At 67.9% G+C, this 19,450-nt stretch overlaps 1 protein-coding gene across 1 annotated transcript; it reads right to left on the bottom strand.

Moving 5' to 3' along the window:
- Positions 1-1,499: 1,499 nt before the first annotated feature.
- FSTL3 (follistatin like 3) lies at positions 1,500-10,992 on the bottom strand. Its single transcript, XM_083810982.1, has 5 exons — positions 10,847-10,992; positions 7,104-7,289; positions 4,311-4,526; positions 2,713-2,940; positions 1,500-2,615 (listed from the first exon to the last, which is right to left on the bottom strand). Exons 1-5 carry the CDS (start codon positions 10,911-10,913, stop codon positions 2,563-2,565), a joined length of 750 nt encoding a protein of 249 aa, XP_083667108.1. The 5' UTR covers positions 10,914-10,992; the 3' UTR covers positions 1,500-2,562.
- Positions 10,993-19,450: the final 8,458 nt, after the last annotated feature.

Below are 19,450 nucleotides of genomic sequence, written 5' to 3'. Positions count from 1 at the left end.
AGGGGACGTGTGCGAGCTGCGGCAGGGTCTCAGCCAACGCACACAGCGCACGGCTCCTGCCCGGCTTTGCGGCCGTCTCTGGGGACGACCGAGCCGTTCCCGCTCCTGGTTGTTTGTTTTATCTGCAAATTGCTGGCACGCCACAGCTGCGGGGCGCAGCGGCCCTGCCTGCGGAGGGTCCTGGGGGGATGCTGGGGCTGCGGCTGTGGCACGGAACATCCCTCGGTCGGGAGGTGCGGGGGGCACAAAGAGCGGGGCTGAGATGTCCCCCAGAAAGCAGCCCCCCCTCCGGTCCCCGTGGTCCCTGCACTGGGGAGCCCAGCACCCTGCTCGCTGCGGTGGCCCTGGGGACACCGGGACACCGAGCAGAGGCCGGACCCTGCCAGGCTGCCAGCCTCCAAGGAAGCCCCAAATCCCTGTGGGCTCCCTGGGAAGCCACAGCCCCGAGGATGCCGGGGCAGGGCTGCCAGCCTCGGGGCTTCCACACGCTGCTGGGAACCCTGGGGAGCCGGCGCTTGTCCCGGCTCGCCCCAGACCACCCAAAAAACGGAGGGAAGGAGCCGCCTGACTCACGGCCGTGTTCTGGGAGCCGAAATCTCCCGCCCATCAGCAGCACTGACGTTGCTGCCGCAGCCCGTGCCCGCCGCCTTGGCGTGGGTCAGCGCCAGGAGCCTCGGGGCCAAAGCCCAAGGGCCAGGGCTGGGGCGGGTGGAGGAAGGGGGCAGGAAGCCCCCCGGCCCCGTGTGCTGCAAACACTGGCACCAGGGAAAGCCCCGGCAGAGCCCTGGCCGTGCCCTTACACCCATCCCGCAGGCAGGGAGCAGCTCAGAGGTGAGCAGGGCAGGTACCGAGGCCGCGGGTCGGGGTGGCCGGGCCGCGCGCTGACCCCAGCCCCGGGGCAGGGGACCCGGCCGGGGGCACGGCCGCAGCTCCTGGCGTCCCACGGGAGCCAAGCCGCAGGCTGCAGCCCGGCTCCTGCGACTGCGTCCGCCGGGGGAGCAGCGCACATCAGGACTCAATTAATGGCAGGAATTGTTTTGTGAAATACCAAACCCTTACGGCACTCACTGATATTAGGAACATATTTGATTTGCATTGCTGGTTGCTCTCTCTTTTTTTTCCTCCTCTCTCTCCCCTTTCCTTTCTTGTTGCTGCTCAGAGAGACTTGGCCAGGGTGGAAAAACCCCGACACAAAGCTGAAACAGATGCTGGCGGTGGCCTGGTGCAGCCGGGGAGCCGGGGCCGAGCAGGGCGCGCTTCACCTGCTCCCCGCCGCCCCGCCACGGGGACGCTGCCGCTGCTGCGAGCTCGGGCCGGTGCCCACGCCGGGACGGCTGTTACCGGAGGGGACAAAGCTCCTGGGACGCGGTGCCACACGCACCAGGCGCCCCCCCCGTGCACACCCCCCCTGCCCCATGCCTGCTGCCGCCCTGCAGGTCCCACGGCACGGGGGCACAGCCCCGTGGGACGCAGCAGCGCAACAAAACCAGACCCGCAGCACCTTTTATTCTTTTTTTAATTGTAATCCAAATTGTAACACAGCCGTAAAATGCTCCTAACAATATGGAATAGGAAATGTATACGTTCCCATAGCATCTGCCTCAGGAATCAGAACACAATCATACAAAAATAGAAAATAGGGTATTTTTATATATATATATATTATATATAATATGATATTTATATAAAGGCAACAGCTTCTTGGTGTCAGAGACGAGATGGTATTTACACAGGTCACAACGCGCACAAAAAGAGAGAAGTAACAATAAATACAGAGGGAGTGAGAGAGCAGTGGGTGCGGGAGACGGGGGCCAGAGGGGGCTGCGCCTGCCCCTGAGCGGGGCTGGGGGCCCCGGGGGCGCTCCTGCCCCGTGCCCCCGTGGGGGCTCCGCAGCCCCCTGCCCCGCAGTGGCCGGGGCTGCTCACCGAGGGGGTTTGGCCACGGCAGGGTGAGCGAGGGCGAGCGGCAGGCTGCGTCCCCATCGCACCGAGAGGGCTGGGAGCCTGGTCTGAGTGGGCCTGGGAGAACCTAAGCTAAAATCAGTTTTAACATACACGTGCTAAAACTTCAGGGGAAAATAACATACATATATATATGTGCATATATATATATGTATATAAAAATATAGATCTATGCGTCCCAAATCCGGTGCAGCTCCGTGCTCCGTTTCCTGCTGCTGGCAGCTGGGGCTGAGCCCCTCCGGGGAAAGATAAAGCGCAGATTCCCACTTGACCCCGAGGTCCCGGCCAGAAACGTCAGCAGAGTACCAAGAATTCAATCCAAAAATAAATAGGCCCGGGGCGGCCATCCAAGGACACGTGGGGGGGGCAGCGCGCAGCGGTGCGGACGCCCCCTCGAAGCCGAGGGCACGGAGCAGCCCGGGTGGCCCCGCGCAGCCCCGGCACGGCTGGCAGGGCCGAGAGCCGGGCCCTCTGCGACTGCATAACATACACAGATATAAATAAGGACCTTTTATCTTAATAAATATCAGGTATATGGTTTGTACAATATACACATAATGCCCCTGTCTCCTGGGTCCGGCCTTGCGGCGAAGGAAGGATTCACACGTAGTTTTCCTCGGCGTTGTCCGTCTCCAGGGAGAACTTGGCCGCGGCTGGAAACGGGGGCAGAAAAGGGGGAAAGCGGTGAGTGGGTGCAGCAGGGGGCAGAGCCCCGCACCGGCGGCCCCGGGCGCCCCGCGCCCCGCTCACCCGAGCAGCTCCCGTAGTGGCGCACGCCGATGGAGCGCCCCAGGTGGCACGTGGCCCGCCGCAGGTGGCACGCCGACGGGTAGGTGACGTTGTTGTTGCCGCAGAGGGCATGGTCCAGGCTGGTGGGCTCGGGGCAGGGAGCCGTCCGGCACGTCACGCAGTGCGCGCTGCCCGTCTGGTCCACCACGCAGGTGTGGGTGCCGGGGCACACCACGCTGGAGCAGGACTCTGCGGGGAAGCACAACGCGGCCGCAGCTCAGCAGCCCCGGGCAGGCCGGGCCTGGGACCGCCGGCCTGCTGCCACCGCGCCGGCGGCCGCGCGGGGACGAGGGAGCAGGAGCTGTCCGTGCCTCGCGGAGCCGACGACCCCACCGCTGCACCCGAGAGAGGGCGCAGGGCCGGAGCCCGGCTTGGCCGATGGGACCTGGCTGGGACAAGTGGCCCCACGCAGGTGCCTTGGCAGAGCGAGCAGGGGCGGCGAGGGCCCGCAGGGGCAGGATCAGGCCCTGGGCAGGGCTCGGAGCCGCGCAGGAGGGCGGGGGGGTTGTGCACCCCCAGCCCGCAGGCCCTGCGCAGCTGGCTGCCCCCGTGGCACCAGCCCCACGCCAGCGCGGGGGCACGGCCGGGCCCGGCGTGCTCCCCGGATGCTGTAAACACTGTTTGAAGCCTTCCCTCCTCCTTCCTCTATTTTCCTGCTGGATTGGAAGGAGACTTGGCATCTGCAACTCCCAGCTCGCAACTCACATTTCTTGCCCCAAATTTTACTGTGCAGTCCAGAGCTTGACAGGCAAAGCATTTCAGAGAGGAGGGCTGGCAAAAATAATCATAATAATTCTGACAGTTCTTGGCAGGGAAAGGAGGATTACTGCTCTCTTTAACAAAACAACAAAAAAGGGGCTTGATGTTTGGAAGTGACATTTTACGGACTGCTATTCCCCAGCCGCGGCGAGGCCGAATCCCCCGTCGCACTGACGAGCCGCTTCGGCATCCGAGGCAGCTCCTCGGCCGCCCGGCTCTCGCCGCTGCGTCCCCGCTGGGGTGCCGGGGCCGGGGCCCCGGAGCGGGTGCCAGCTCCGAGCCGCTCCACCCTGCTGCAGGCAGCGGAGCGGGGGCGATGCCGGGGCCAGCAAGCGCGGCCGCTAGTGAACTCCTCTGCGCAGCGCTCAGGCGGGGAGACGCAGCTGGGAGGCGGGGGCCGGGCTCGTCCCCCCCCGCCAGGGCATGGCAGAGCGAACCCGGGCTGCGGATCTGCCCCTGCTGCACCACGGGAGGGGAGGGAACTGCAAAGGCCTCTCCGTCTCCAGCAGCTGCAGCCTCGGTGGCTGGGCTAACGGGAGCCCTGGCTTCCCGGGGCGGGAGAGGTGCGGGCAGCGCCCGGTGTGCTGGCAGCACGTGCCCGACCCACACGGCCTCTCACCACTGCAGGACCTCGCAATGCACCGGCAGGACCGACGAGCACGTGTAGTCTGGGGCCACGCAGCGCTGTCGGTCTCCTTTTCCCGCACGGGCGCAGCTCCGACCGCTCTCACGCGGTGCCGGGAGCCGCGAGAGCCGCGGGGAGCGGGGATGGGGCAGGGCAGGGGCACTACCAAACCTACTTTTGCATTTGCCCTGGTACATCACTTCCAGGTCGGGGTGGTCTCTGCACTTGGCCGTCAGCAGGTCGCACTCGTCCCGGTAGGTGTAGCCGTCGGAGCCGCAGACCTGCAGCTTGCGGGGCAGGCTGGAGCAGTCGGGGGCGCAGGCGCACTGGGGCCGCCCGTGCTTCATCTTGCACACCTTGTCGGGGCCGCACACCACCCCCTCGCAGCTCTCTGCGGAGAGAGGGGGGGGCAGCGCGTCAGGACGTGGCACGGACCCCGCAGCACCACGCCGGGGCTTACCTGGGGCTGCCCCCGGGCCCCGCAGGGGCTGCGCCGCGCGAACGCTGCCTGCAGCAGCATCTGGATCTGCTCAGCGCTGCGAAGGAGCAGGTCGTTGGCTGCGGTGCTGAGCTATCATCCAACACTTACCCCAGCCAGAGAGCTGGCCCTCAGATCAGCACCAGCTAATTCATTTCTATGTATTTATTTTTTGGAAGGAGACATTTCTTTTTCTTATGCAATGGAAAAAATCTATCTCTGTAAGGCCCCAGATCCTCCAGAAGGAACTGGGCTTTGCAAGTTGTCTGGGCAATCAAGAGCTCCGCTTTAATCAGACAATACCCAGCCCTGTTTTGCTCCAGGCCTCCGTGACTTGAACACAAGAGCGGGTCACAGCAGCGAGCGGCAGATCCCCCGTCCCGTCCGCTTCCCGGCGGGAGCAGGCGAGACAGACGGACGCATTGTCCCGCGGGTCGCCTCCCCGCGAGGACGGCGGCGGGGCTCAAAGCACCCTGGGGCCGCCACGGCCCCGGGAGCAGGGGACAGAGAGGGGCCGCCCGGCCCCAGCGCCGCTGCCTGCACCGGGAGCAGGAGGGGAGCAGCATGTGGGGCAGCTGCGAGCCCCTTACCCTATGTCCAGGCACCCCCAGTGCCACTCCAAAGGGACTCCGGGCAGCCCTGGGGCTGGGGGAGGCAGGACCCAGGTCTGTCAGCGCCCTGATGGGAGGGGAGCCGGGAGGGAAGAGAACCCCGAGCCCGGATTTACCCCAGAGCAGGAGGGATTCCCGCAGACAGGGTGTGTGCTGGGAAGATGTCAGCGGGCAGATGCCTGGAGATAAAGCAGGGGGATTTCCCCGCAGAAGACGGGGTCACTTGGGGAGACGGCAGGGGGAGGTGGGGGAAGGGGAAATCCCCTGTCTGCTTGGCCCAGCGTTCCCAGGGGAAATTCCCTGGTGGGAGACGCGGGGAGACGGGCGGTTTCCTGGTTTGCTCCTTGATTTCCATAGCTGGGGCCTGCCCAAAATGGCTCCGAGGGCAGGGGCAGCGCAGCAGGGACAAGACGGGGCACGGAGGGGCCCAGCCCCAGCAGCACACGGGACCCTCGCTGGGGCGGCACGGCACAACCCATCTGTCCGTCCGTCCGTCCGTCCCATCTCAGCAAGGCAGTGAGGCTGCAGAAGCATCCGCCTGTGACCTGGCCCCATGGCCTGGCTCTCCCATCCACGCTGGGTCCCTGGGGGGGACACCGTGTCCCCGGCAGCTGGAGCCAGGAATTTCTCCAGCTCCCCGCCGGAGCCGTGGCGCATCCCCCGGGGCCCGGCCAGCGCCTTCCCGCAGGGCTCGGCCGCCCCGGCTGCCGGCAGGGCTGGCAGCTGTGACCCCGTTATCCCGGACTGGCCCACGCCAGCCCCACGAGCATGCAGCGCTGCCCTGGCCACCCGGCTCTCCCAGGCCCCTGGAGCCCGGCGGGGAGCGCGCACCAGCTCCGTCTGGATGGGACCAGCAGGGCTTTCTGAGGGGTGGGGAGCGGCAGCGTATGTGCCGTCCGGGCTCTCCGTCCATTTTCCCTTGGCTGGATTCTGCCCAGGCCCCGCTCTCTGACCCCGGGAAGCCGTAACCCCCCCACTGCGGTCACCCTGCGCACCCCCAGCCCCGCTGCAGACCCCCCTGGCCAAGGGCTGCCCACCCCCTCCAGGCTGGGAGAGCAGCCGGTGCCGGTGCTGGTGCCCCTGGCACTGCACAGCTTCCCTGGCTGCCACGGGGAGAATGCCAGGGCCAGGACCTTGCAGGATGCGTCCCCGAGTCCGGCCAGGGCGGCCGAGGCCAGAGGAGCGCGCTGGGGGCTGCAGCGCCGAGGGGCGGCGTGGAGGCGCTGGAAGAGGCTGTTTTGTTAAGAGCCTTTTTTTTCCCCCCGCTTTAAGCAAATAACGAAGTGACCTTCCAAAGACCTGCTCCTGACTACTGTGGTCAGCAGGTCCTCGAGCATGTTCTCACACGGCCACGCAAGTGCGACGAGGGGATCCGTGCCTCCGGCGTGCGCCAAAACATCTGGAGGGCCTGGAACTCACAGCTGGAGAGTTTCCATTTCTGGAGCTGCCCGTTATATAAAGCCATTTCACACACGCGCTTGGAGACGTTGGGAGGAGGAAGGGGGAGCAGAGGGGAAGAAATAGATCTTTTTCCCTTAAAAAAAACCTGAAAGAAGTTTCCCTTTAACCAGACCTGGAGAGGGCAGCGGGGCCGGGAGGCCCCAGCCCCAGCAATCCGTCAGCCTGGGAGCCACAGGACAGGGCGCACAGCCCCACGCCGCAGGGGCGACAAAAGCGCGCGTTAAGTGAGAGCAACACGGGGCTGGCGGCTGCGCCACGAGCCCAGGCCCCCGGCAGCACCCTCCTGGGGGCCCAGGAAGGCACTGGGGGCCCCAGCCCAGCCCCGCTGCTGCTGCATCGCGGGCTCAGCATCCTCCCCAGCACGGGGCTCAGCCCCAGGGTCTTCCCCAGCCCGGTGCCCAGCAGCGGCCGCGCTCACCTTTGCAGGGGTGGCAGGTCACCAGCCCCAGGAAGCCCAGCAGGCTGATCTTGTTGCCTGGGTAGGTGTAATTAGACCAGGCCACGTCCACGTTGCCGTTGGCACAGCATTCCTCCCACGTCACGCCCGTTTTCAGGATCATGGTGCACTTGGCCTCCTTCCCCTGCTGCAGCCAGCAGATCCCACCTGCGGAGAGGGCAGAGGATGAGGCGACCCCAGCACGGCCCTGCCACCCGCCTCACCACCAGGGCACGTGTGGGGCTGGTGCACGGGGACCGGCATTTGGGGGCACTAACGGTGCCCGTGCTGCACTCACCCTGGCACGGGGGCTGTCCTGGGCCAAGTGACCACACCAGCCCCCAGCACCGCGCGCTTGCCTGCGCAGCCTGGCCGGCATCCCAAAGCCCCGCCAGCAGCACCGTGGGTGCGATGCCCCGGGAGCTGCCCGCCCGGCGGGCCAGCACGGGGCCCTACAGCCCGCTCCCTGCGGCGCTGCCCGAGGGGACAGCGAGAGCAGGGCCGGTGGTGCGTGCGCGGCACCGTGAGCCGGCGTCCCCTGGCGTGCGCCAGCGTCCCCACGGAGTGACCGACCCCGCGCGTGGGAGCCCGACACACACCGCCTTTGTGCGGGGCCGGCCGGCAAACAGGGCACTTGACACAGCCCTTGGGACGCAGCCAGCCCAGCAGCATCTGATCCCACTGAGTCAAAAGCCTGTTTGTTCCTTAACCTCATGAGCAAATCATTTATACTTTTTTTTTTTTTGTGAGTGATTCCTTTGCAATTTCCGCCTCTGCGAACCAGCCTCTTCTGACGCTTATTTGGGTTTATGTTCTCATTAGCTGCGTTTGAGGTTTGCTAAACGGCTAAAGATGTGAGGAAGGGCTGGGGGCAGGGCCGGATCCTGCTGTCTGACACGCCAGCACGGGGCTGGAGCCGCTCCCCTCCAACTGGGGTGCCCTGATCCACAGCGGGTGTCAGCACCCATCCTGGCCCCCTGGTCCCCTATCCCCTCCCTCCTGTGAGCCCCATTTCAGTTTGGCCTTAAGCACGAGGGGCTCTCGGTGCGGCTGTGGCCAGCAGCAGCTCCCCATGGGGACCGGAGCCCATCGGGGCCGGCACGGATGGAGCAAACCCTGCCCAGCCCCGAGCCGCAGGTGTCCGGGAACCCAGGGCCTGGGCTCCTCCAGAAGTGGCAGCAGGGCCAACGTGTCCCTGCCATCGGCACCTTTGTCCTCCAGGAATCTGCCTAATCACTCTTCCAAGCCCATTCTTCCTTTACAATCTCCCATGGCCCCAGTTCCCCCCATGGTACTGAGCCAGAAGTTGGGTGCCAGCTCTGGACCGCGCTCACACCGGGACTACCCCCCTCCTGCCCAGACCCCCGCAGCCCCCCGGGCCAGCAGTGACGCCGATGCCAGCTCCCAGGGTGCGTCAGCACGGAGCCTTGCTCCCACGCCGAGGACGTGGCTGTGGCAGCCGCACCAGCATCCCCCACGGCCATCCCTCGCACCAGCGGCAGCCCCAGGAGCTCTGCGGCAAAGTTAGATCCTTGCTTGCTCCCTCCGCTGCTGGGCTGAGAGGAGCTCCAGCAGCAGCCTGAACGTCACATTTAGGCCATGCAAAACATGAGCCCCAGGATGGGCTCAGCCCTGCTTCGGGGTCTGGTCCCGAAAGCGAGCGGTGCAGCACGCAGGAGCTCTGCGCCGGTGGCACCTGCCCCGAGGCTGCGCGCACGCGGCCAGCCCAGAGCTTCCCAGCCCCAAATCCCTCCGCAGCTTTTCCATGGCCCACGGGTGCCCGATGCCTGCAGGGAGAGGCCTCCAGTGGACACCCCAGGACGTCCCCATCGTGAGGCGCGCTGTGCTGGGGAGGCAGCGTCTGCCCCTCCTGGGCGCTGGACGGAGCCGTCCCGTTCCCCCTGTGCTGCTTCGGTTGGTCCCCAGTGAGACCCAGGAGCCCCCTGCGCTTCCAGTGCCCAGGAGATAGTTTCCAAGTCTGATAACTTCCCAACAGGGATCTTTGGCTACTTTAAAATAGTTTCCTTCGCAGATCATTTGCCAAAAGAAAGTGGGTCAGCTGCTCACATGTTTATAAGAAAAAAAAATAAAAAATATTCAAAACACGGAGTCTCCTCTGCTGCTACGTACGGGAACCTCCTGCCCTCACCCCAGTGCCCAGGCTGCAGTGCTCCCTCGTCACCCCATAGCCCCAGAACGCCCTGCACAGCATCAGCGGGCAGGAGAGCTCAGCAAGCTCCTCACCCCGGACCGGGGCTGTGCTCTGAACACACCTGGCAGCGCCCAGCCACACCATGGGGAAGGGACGGGTCCTGATGCCCCGACTCTCACGGCAAAGCCGCAGGGAGGCTGAACGGGAAGCGGGCCACGACGCAGGAGCAGCCCCGAGCCCCCGGCAGGAGAGCGAGAGCCACTTTCACACCTCCCACGGGGCCAGCTCCTGCGGACATGGGAGCGCCTGAGCCCCCGCGGCTCCCACTGCGCCTGGGCGGCCGTACCCAGGGCTGCACCCACGCGCTCGTCCCCGCAGAGCCAGGGCAGGGAAAGGGGGACGTGCTGCGGGCAGAGCCCACGGCCGCGGGTTAGGAGGGGGCAGCGCGGGGGCTCTCTGGGTGCCCCATCCTCCAGGTCTCCCCAGCCAGCGAGGCTGCAACGCTCCTGCCTGCAGCGGGGCCTGGAGGACGTGCGCTGGGGGCAGGGACAGCATCAGGGTGCTCGTGCCTGGGGCCTCTCGCTGTTTGAACCGGACCTTGCCAAGCAGCAAGCGGAAATCCCGTGGGCCGGGGCGATGCTGAACACGATGCTGGGGGCCGAAGCCCCTGCAGGGACCCCGCAGGAATCCCCCCGGTCCTCTGGGGCACCTCGACCTGCTGCTGTCCTGCGAGCGCCGCTCCCTGCCCGCGCTGGCAGCGAGTGATGGAGACGAAGGTGATTGCACGAGGAGGAAGACGGAAACTCCGGCGCTGCTGCAGGAGAACCGAGGCTGGCAGGCAGCGACCTCGGCTCAGCACAGCGGTGCTGGCAGGGCCGCTGCCATCCCGGCTGGCCTGGGCGCCGGTGGCTGCTGCGAGGGAACGGCCACCGAGCCGCCGGGCTGCCTCCGAGCGCCGCGGCAGCCGCCGGTACGGCCGCCCGACCCGGGAGGGCTCGGAGCTGCAAACTCCACACCCAGCCCGGCAACCGGCCGCGGCTCCCGGCTCTTCCCGTCCGGGCCGGGCGGCTCGCGAAGCACCGGAGCACGGCGCTCAGCACCCCGGGCGCTGAGGACCGGGACCCCCCCGGGCAGCGCTGCGGGGCTGGCGGCACCGGCGGCTCCGCTCGCCTCCAGCCCCGAGCCGGGAGCCGGGACCGGGCGCCGGCGCTGCCCCGACGCGGGCCACGGCGGCGGGGCCTCGCTGCAGCCCCGGGACCGCCGGGACGCCCCCGGGGCTCGTCGCGGGAGGGACGCGCGGGGACGGCGCCGCCGTGAGCCGGTGCCGCAGGGCGGCGGGGCACCGGCGGGGAGCGCCCCCCCCCCCGCCCCGGGCCACCGGCAGCGGCCGGCTGGGGCCGGACGGGGCGCGCCGCGGGGCACAGCCCGGTAACGGCGCCGGGACCCGGGGCCGCCGCAGGCACCTGCCGGCGGGACGGGACGGGCCGGGCCGGGCCGGGCCGGGCCCCGCCAGCTGCCGTCGGGCGCGGCCGCCCCGTGCCCCGCGGCCCCCCCCCGGCCCCCCCGCACTTACCGTGCGCGGCGTCGCCGCCGGCGGGGCCGCAGAGGGCGAGCAGGCAGAGCGCCAGCCGGAGCGGCATGGCCGGGCCGGGCCGGGCCGGGCGGCGGGACGGGACGCGGCCGGGGCGCTCCGGGACCTGTTGCCTGTGAGGCGGCGGCGGGGCCGGCGGCGCTATAAAGCGGCGGGGCGGCGTGAATCACCGGGCGGGGCGGCGGCGGGCGGGCCGGGGGGGCCGGGGGAGCGGGGGGGCGGCGGGCGGCAGCGCGGGGGGGCGCGGGGCTCGGTGGCCGTGTGATGGCCGTGGCCGTGGCCGTGGGGCCGTATGGCCGTGGGGCCGCGGCCGCCGGGCCGGATCGCACCCGGTGGCGATGGGGAGGGGGCCCCCGGTGGCGGCCCCCGGTCGCGGGGAGGTTTGGGGGTGCCCCCGGCACGGGGGAGCCGAGCAGCGGAGGCAGCGTCGAGGCGGGAGGAGCGAGGTTTGTGCGGGGAGAGCCCGGGGTGCTGCTGGGGTTGGGGCCCCAGCCTGCCCACCCCCTCCAGCCAAGGCCGGAGCGAGGCCCTGGCCCCCGCCGGGCCCCCCGGAGCCCTCCCGAGCAGCAGCCGGGCCCAGCCCGTGCTGGGTGGCATCCTTGCTTCACAAGCAGCTCCGCAGCCCCACCGGCAGCCCAGGCCGTGCCGTTAGGGAAACCGAGGCACAGCCGGGTTCCGCTTCCCCTGGCAGCGTCAGCCCTCGTGTGAGCCGTGCGGGGAGAGGTGGGGAAAGGAGAAGAGCTGGGGGGGGGCCGCGTGCCCCATGGCGCACACTGCCACCAGGAGCGGGGCTCGGGCCTGGCATCGCCCGGCCTCGGTCGCTGCCCGGTGCCACCACGCCGGGATCACCAGCACATCTGCATGGCAGGTCACGGTGCAGTCAGGGTCCCTGTCCATCGCCCTGCACCCAGAGCAGAGAGCCAGGGCCACGGGGCCCCTCCTGCTGCCGCTCCAGGGGCCTTTTCCAGCCCCTTGAACCTCCCCGTCCCTCTGCGCCGCGCAGCTGAGGGGAACGTGTTACCCTTTGCACTGGCCTCAGCTGAGGTCATGCTTTCAGCAGAGCTGGCCCAGCTCTTTCAGGAGCGGGGCCCCATCCGGACGGCCCCGGGGAGCTCGCACCACCCCTGCGCTCCAGCAGCGGCCGCCCCGCTCCGAGCCGATGCCAGCACAGCGTGAGCAGCTCGCTCTGGCGCGGGGTCGGGCTGGATGAGCTTTGGTCCAGCGAGGCAGAGCAGCGCTGGTCACACGCCCGGGGAGTGGGGGGCGATGCCAGCGGGAGCACGGGCAGGGCGATTGTGTCCGCTGCCACCGCCACGTCCTCCCCTCCCAGGGGACGAGCTGCTGGCTCTGCACCGGGGCCAAGCTCCCCCTCTGCTTCTCCCCACACAGCCCCCTGCGCCCCCAGGGAGGGGATGCGAATGGGGAGAGCTGCGTTTTACCCCGCGCAGCATCACCGTAAGCCTTGGGGCTTTGCTGAAGGAGCTCCTGGGTCCTGAAAGGCCACGTCACCTGTGACCCGCGCGTGCGCGTGGGGGCAGAGGCGCCCTGCCGTGGCGAGGCACGTGCTGTCCCCGAGGAGGACAGGCGGACCCAGGAGCCCAGCACAGGCTCATGGTGTGCTGCTGGCCCTGGGCTGGGCAGTGCTGCCTCCCGGCCCCTGCCCCGGTCCCAGTCCCGGGGCACCGTGCCCCCGTCTGGCTCTGCCGCCGCTCTGAGCGGCTGCCCATGTAAGGGCAGAGGGCTGGGGAGCCAAATCCCTGAGCTGGGTCTCAGTAAGAGAGCAGCAGGCAGTGATGCACTCGCTCACATGCTCGAGGATGTCAGAGGAGCTTCGCGGAGGCCAAGAAGGGATTTTCCCTGGCTGTGAGCGGCGTTGCACAACCGGCGGCTCTGGCAGGGAAGGGGTCGTACCTCTCTCCAAGCCGCCACATCTGGACGGAGCAGCACAGCTGGGCTCCCCGCTCCAGCGGGGACGGGAGGAGCTCGGAGGCCAGGAGGGGAGCAGGTCAGGCCCATTCCTCCCAGCGCAGCGCAGCCTCGCCGAGGCCTTCCCAGCACAAAGGGCAACGCCGTGCTGGGGGCTCGGGCTCACCCCGCGCCCGGCCCCCCGGGGAGTGCCGTCTGCCTGCTGGGGGGCCGGGCGTGGGGCAGGGAAATGGCTGTCCGCGGTCCTGCCTCAGGCGGGGACCAGGGCAGGTTCTCGAGCAGGGCTGGGAGCAGAACTCAACCGACCAGTCTGCGGTGAGCTGGGGATGTCCTGCTGCCGTCCCCTGCCGCCGTCCCCTGCCGCCGTCCCCTGCTGCGCCCAGAACAGGACAGGCGGCAACCGCGAGCCAACGCAGCGGCACCGGCAGAGCAAGGGGAGAGAAAGGCAGACGGGGACCCCCGGGGGGAAAACTGCCCGGCTGCAGCACTGCTGCTCGAGGGCACCGAAAGCCAGGCGGCTCCCACAGGCGGGAGGAGCGGTGCCTGCGCCCTGCCCGCGGGGACGGGCAGGATGGGGCCCCAGCGCCGCCCGGCCGGAGCCCAGCTCTTGGCAGGGAGGGAGCCGAGCCCAGCGGCCCATGCGTGGGGCTCAGGGGCGGCAGAAAGAGCGGGGACAAAGGAGCTCTTTGCAGCCGCAGTGAATGGCAGCCTCGCATCTGACCTTTTCTGTCTGGGTGTTGGTATTGTTCTGGGTCAGCCGGCTTCCCGTCAGCCTTTGGTCTGCAGCAAGATTTCAGGCCGAGGTTCAAGAGGCGGCCGTCCCCCCGGCACCCTGGCTTCTCTGCTCTCCTCCTGCGCTGCCGGGCTCCTTTAAGGAGGGAATCTCATCTCTCTCATCAGTTCAGGCTAATTAAACTCTGCTAAACCAATTAGAGCTGCAATTTACAACAAGACATTCAATTGAGAAGCGTTTCTCGCAGAGCCCAGGGTCAGGGCGCATGCAAAAGCGTCGAGGTTTCCTATCGGCTCTGTGGATTTGCTGGGAGGCTTTGAGCATGTCCCTCAGCGGCTCGGCCGCCGTTCCCCCCCGGGAGCAAAGCAGGCGGCCCCGGCAGCCCGTTACTCCCAGCACTGCCCACGGTGCAGCCTGTGGGGAGCTGGGGGCCTTGGGAAGCTGGAGGCTGCCGGGAACCCGGGCTGTGCTCAGGGCGATGGGGCCGGCTTGCTGCCCGCTGGGCCCTTACAGAGCACGGGGGAACCCAGCAAGGCCGGGGCGAGGCTTGACCCCAGCCTCGGTTTCCCCCCCTGGAAAGCAGGAGCTGAGCCCGTGCTGCAGGGAGGCACCGGCTCTGCGAGCCCACGGCACTGCGCGGGGGTGCGGGGCCGCGGGGGTGCTGGGCCCCTGGTGCGCAGCGCTGCTGCCCGGCTCTGCCCCACGGGGCTGGATTTTCTCCGCTGTGCCCGCACGGCCCCAGCTGGGCCAAGTGGGGAGCTGCGTATTGCTCACGGCTGCATCACCGGCGTGGGGAGAGCGCGGAGCCGTGCGATCCGCACCTCGATGGCCCGGTTGGGCACACTCCACCCCCAGCTCTGACACGCAGCTTCGCCCCGCGCCCGGGGGCAGCAGCGTCACTGCTCCGAGCCTCAGTTTCCCCATCTGCTGCGGCGAGATAATGCTCCTCTGCTTGATCCTGCACTATCTCACAGGAAGGTTGCATTAGCAGTTAGCTAATGTTTGCGAGGAGCTTTGAAGATGAAAAGCCGTGAACAAATGCCAAGAAGTGCTGAGCTGGATTCTCCTCACCAAGCAATCGTTTCATGTTACTGGGGCACTTCCACTTCTGCAAAATGAAAGAGGGCAGGGTGGGAGCCTGCGTGTGGGGAAGGGCGGGGGGCGGCGGGGCGCTCAGCTTCCCAAGACCTGCCCCTCCAAATCTGATCACCGTGCGTGGTTTGCTCCCATGCAGATCCCTCCTGCTACTGCCTCGCCGCTGACCCGGCTGCACCCTGCGATCACTCAGTATGACGAGCGGGGCGGCTTCATCCCGCACGCCCTCGCCTCCCGCTGCGCTCAGGGCCCTGCTGCTGCTGCAGCACCCGCTGTGCGCGCTGTGGCCTCGGCCTCCAGGCTGCTGACAATTAAGAGGTTAAACAGCACCGCCCCCCCCTCGTCCCGCAGCCCCCAGCCTGACTCGCTGCTCTTTGCTGATGATCTTCATGCCAGTTTTCGGCGTATTGTAAAAGCGCTCCTATCACAGGCAATTTGATTTAATTATTCGGGTAAGATTTCACAAGGCACCGTGTCAAATGCTTAATTAAAGCCTCAATCTATGCTGCTGCCCGTGCCCCCCCTCGGTGCGTGCAGGCAGCGGTGCGGTCGGCACGGCTCTGCGGTGCCGGCTGGGTGAGAGCTGCTCCCCCTGACCCACCACCGCCTGCTCCGTCCTGCGGCCCCCCAGCACTCGCTGCCCCTTTGTGGGGCTTGCTCTGCTCAGCCCTGGGTGCCGGGGAGGGTCCTGGGGGCACCCAGGGGGGGTCCAGGCCCGTTCCTGCTCCTTGCACTCAGCTTCCAGGCTGCAGAGCTGCTGGGAGCATCCTCCCCGGGCAGTGCCCGCTGCTCGCTCCCTCCCTCCCCGGTGCCATCCCCTTGATCTCCGGGGCTGCGCTCAGCCGGGCCACGCTCGCCCGGTGCCTCTTTTCTTCCAGCACCTTCTGCTGTGATGCCACCAGCAGCCCCCGCGTGGGCTGGAGGAGGCGCTGGGCTCTGTCCATCCGCGGGGAGCACCCCAAGGGGGGGTGCATCGTGGAGCAGAGACTGGGAGAGGCGGGCGGGGGGGCGCAGGGGGGGCGTAGAGAGGGGAGGCGGCAGGGACGTCCCGCGGGCCCTGCTCAGGCAGCCGAAGAGAAGTAGCTGTGTCTGAGGGAGCGCGGTTCCCCTGAGTGGAAGAACAGATGTCTCTTGTCTATGGCTCGCAGTTGGCTCTGGTTTTCATCTCTCCTGTCTGTGCACACGCAGATTTATAGCTGCCTTAATTAGTTCCTTACAAAACGATCTTGTTGCCCACATGGCTGGCTGAGCCCCGCAGGGGGGCCGGGGCGGGAGGTGCGGGGGGCAGGAGGCCGGGGCGGTGCGGGGCAGCGCGGCCATGCTTTGGCGGCCCCGGTGGCCCCGGTGCTAAGCCCAGGGCACCTGCCGGGGGCCGGCCAGCACAGGTGGCTGTGGCCAGGGGAGGGCGGAGCAGGGAGCCCAGCCCCACACCGCTCCCCTGGGCACGGGGGGCTTCCACCTCCTGCTGCAGGCACGGGACGAGGAGACCGGGCAGGGGAAGCAGCGCGTGCACGCCTGCACAAGCCCCCTGGATGCATCTGCACAGAAGTGAATGCACAAACCCACGCGTGCACAAAGCCACGTGTGTACGTGCACGCACAAAGCCACGGCCACCCCGTGGGGGCGGAGGGGGGGAGGCTGCAGGCACCCGTGGGACAGCCGAGCAGCACCTCTGAGCCCAGCTCCTCCCAGGGAGGCCCTGGCCGAGCCACCCCACGCAGCCCCGCTCCGTCCCCGTCCCCGCCACAGGCCGGGAGCTGCCGCGGGGCTCTCCCCACGCCTCGCGGGTTCCTTTCGCTCCTCGCCTCGACCCGCGCCGCCCGGCCCCGTGCCAGCCCCAGGTCGCTGCGCACGCACGGTGCCGCGCGGTGACACACTTTTCTGAGTAACTTTCACAGGCACGCCGTGTAAACAAGCCGTGAGTCAGCGGCCGGCCGCCCGTGCGGTTTCCCCAGCGTAAACGCTTCCTCTGCCGCAGGGGAAGGCAGGGAGCAAACCCAGCCCGGAGGGGAGAGCCGGCAGCTCCGCAAAACGTAATGAAGCTGTGTGGGGCTGAGCCGGGTCCAGCGGGGCCGAATGCCAGTACAAATCCTCCCGGTCGGCGAAGCGGCTCCGCGGAGGGGCTGGGAAGGCTCTGCCCAACGCCGCTCCAGCAGCAACACGTGGGAAAGCGGGGGGCTTGCGCCCACGCCGCCGTGGCCGCTCGGAGCCCAAGGACGAAGCCACCCGAGGGAGCGGGGTGACCCACGGCATCCTACGGGCACGGCCGGGCTGACACCGACCCCGGCCCCCGCAGCGGTGCGAGGAGGGGAGGAGCGGGGCTGGGGCACCCGGGGACCCTGGCGCTGGGGCACCCGGGGACCCGGGGGCTTGGCCAGCGAAGGGCAGAGGCGCTGTGGGGCCCGTCCCCCCCGCAGAGCCCCGTCCGCCCCGCAGCTCCCTTCAGCAGAGCAGCCTGATTGCTTACATAGCCCAGGCTTGCAGTAAGTAGAAAAACATGTTTTTCACATTAAAATTTCCCTTGAAAAACAATGGTTTAAATTAAGCGTAGGAAAAGAAAAGCAAAGAATCCAAAAAGAAAGAAAAAAAAAGAAGAAGAAAAAGGGAAATTTTTGGTGGAGCCCAAAAGCAGTCCCCTGAGACCCAGAACTTTCCCCCGGGCTCGCAGAGCTCCCGGAGGCAGGTGGGCTCCTGCGCGGGCACTGCCGGCCGCCGCCGCTCCGCACCGGGCGCGCGGCCCCCGGGTGCTGCTGGAGGCCGGGCCGGGGAGGCCGGGGGCTGCGTGGGGAGCCGGCAGGGAGCCAGCACCCCCCGGCCCCTGGCCCGTCCCGGCACAGGGACGGCCGAGCTGCGGTGGTGCTGAGCACCGGGCTCAGCCCCTCTGCAGGCGCTGCCAGACGCTGCCGGGGCGGGATCCAGACCTGCGGGGCGGAAGGCTGGGGAGGGCGAGGTGGGGGATGCAAATCGTCTGATCTGTCTGCGAGCGAATTCAAAGGGAGGCCGATTCAAATCCGCCGTGACATGACTGGTTCGGGGCTGGCAGACAATCCCTGCAGTGTTGGTAACAAATCTCGCCGCTTTCCTTTGAGTGGCCTCCAATTTATTAATTAAAATAGGCAATTATATATAATCTGGGTGGAGGGGAGCAGGGAGACCAGCTGCACCAGTTATTCTCCCTCGGCAGGCAGGGCGCGGGGAAGGCAGCGGGGAGCGAGCGCTCTCCAGGACCCGGGGCAGGGCGCAGGATGGGGCCCGTGCCCGGAGCTGCCCCCGGTCCCTGGCCCGACACGCCTGGGCGAGGAGAGCCAGGCAGCGGGGATTTCGTTCCAGCAACCGCTTTATTTAAGAAGACAGGGCCCAGAGGCCAAGGCGTTTTAGCAAATGACCTGCCCACGTCACGGGGGAGGTGGTAGCAGAGATGGAACCGAGCCCAAAGTCACCCGGGATCTGCTGGGAGCGCTCGCTCTGCCTGCCCTTCCTTGGGAGGCAGGAGCGTGGGGGCTGGAGAGGGAGCCCAGGCCTCTTCCAAGCGTCCTCGTCCAGCCCCCCCATGCTCAGCATTGGGAAACGCCACGGGCAGGAGACCCCCGGCTTCTGCAGAGCACCGGGAGCGTGGTGCAGGCGGAGAGGGAGTGCCACGGGGAACACGTCTGTGCAGCGCGATGTCTGTGCGGAACATCTGCATGTCTGGGATTTATCTAAGCACTGCAGATCTCGTGTCAGCAAATCCTGCAGTCAGAAGGATTTGTCCAGAGGTTGTTCCTCTCTGCGGGGCACGCTCACACGGGGCAGCCCCGGCGCTGGGGCTCCTCTGCCCACCGACCACCTCGGTGCAATGGGCGCTGGACCCCGGTGCCACCGGCACGGTGCCGTGGGCGAGCCCGGCCGTGTGCTGCAGCGGGTCCTGCCCAGCCCACGTGCCCGGTGTGAGCGCACGCACACATGCACACGGACACATGCACACGCACGCGCACGCACAGGCCTGTGCCGAGCCGGAGCTGGAGCCTGTGGCCGCCCCCCACCAGCGCCTGGCACGGTGGCACCGCCGGCATTAAGTAACGTCTCGGGAGGTGAGCTCATCGCCAACACCCACGGCCGGGCGCTGCGAGTGGCAGCGGGTGGCCCCGGCCCTGCCTAACCCCGCCGGGCGCCCTGGGACCGCGCCGCCACATCCGCACCGGCTGCGGGAACGCTCCCTGCCCCGGGGCCGGCGGGCACCACGGGCCTGGGCACAGGGCACCGCTGCCTGGGCCGGCTCCCATGTGAACGCCAGCCCTCCTCCGCCTCCTCCTCCTCCTCCTCCTGCTCCAACGCTGGGAGCAGCACCGTTCTCTTTGCCTTTCCCGCGACGCCCAGGCTGCGGCTCCTGCCAGGCCCCGTGCTGACCCCCCGCTCGCAGGGGAGGCCGCCAGCCCCACGCCGTGCGCCCCCGCTCCCCAGCGCCCACAGGTCTCACTGCGGGGCCGATGCACGCACAGGTTCCCGTGAAGCCAAATCCCCAGGCTGGGATCACAGAGGGGCACGCGTCCCCCTGCCGCTGCAGGGTACCCCAGGCGCCTTCCAGCCCATCCCGTCCCCTCAGACAACAACGGCCCCGTGGTGTTTTCCCCTGCCCTCGGCCCAAACCCTCCCTCTCTCCCTGAGCGGGGAGGCTGCTCTGCCTGCCCGGGGAGCAGGCTCTGTCTAACGATGAATCGGTGCTAATTCGGGAAGTGTCACCCCTTCGTCAGGCCTCTCTCGAGAGGGTGCAGTTTGCTGCCTTCTGCAGCACCGTGGGAAAATCGCCCCAGCCGCTGGCTTCGCAGGGTGACTCAAATTTGCTTCCGACCAGA

The sequence above is a fragment of the Anser anser genome (assembly GCF_964211835.1).
Source record: "Anser anser genome assembly, chromosome: 25".
In the NCBI taxonomy this organism is placed as follows: domain Eukaryota; kingdom Metazoa; phylum Chordata; class Aves; order Anseriformes; family Anatidae; genus Anser; species Anser anser.
Note: the sequence above shows the minus strand (reverse complement) of the source record. Positions and strands in the feature narration are given on the sequence as shown.

Excerpts from the sequence above, each read along its gene's own strand:
- FSTL3 (XM_083810982.1), bottom strand. The coding sequence starts at position 10,913 with ATGCCGCTCCGGCTGGCGCTCTGCCTGCTCGCCCTCTGCGGCCCCGCC. Across the intron at positions 7,290-10,846 it reads CGGCGGCGACGCCGCGCACG|GTGGGATCTGCTGGCTGCAG; the intron begins GTAAGTGCGGGG and ends CCCTCTCCGCAG. Across the intron at positions 4,527-7,103 it reads GACCTGCCACCCCTGCAAAG|AGAGCTGCGAGGGGGTGGTG; the intron begins GTGAGCGCGGCC and ends CTCTCTCCGCAG.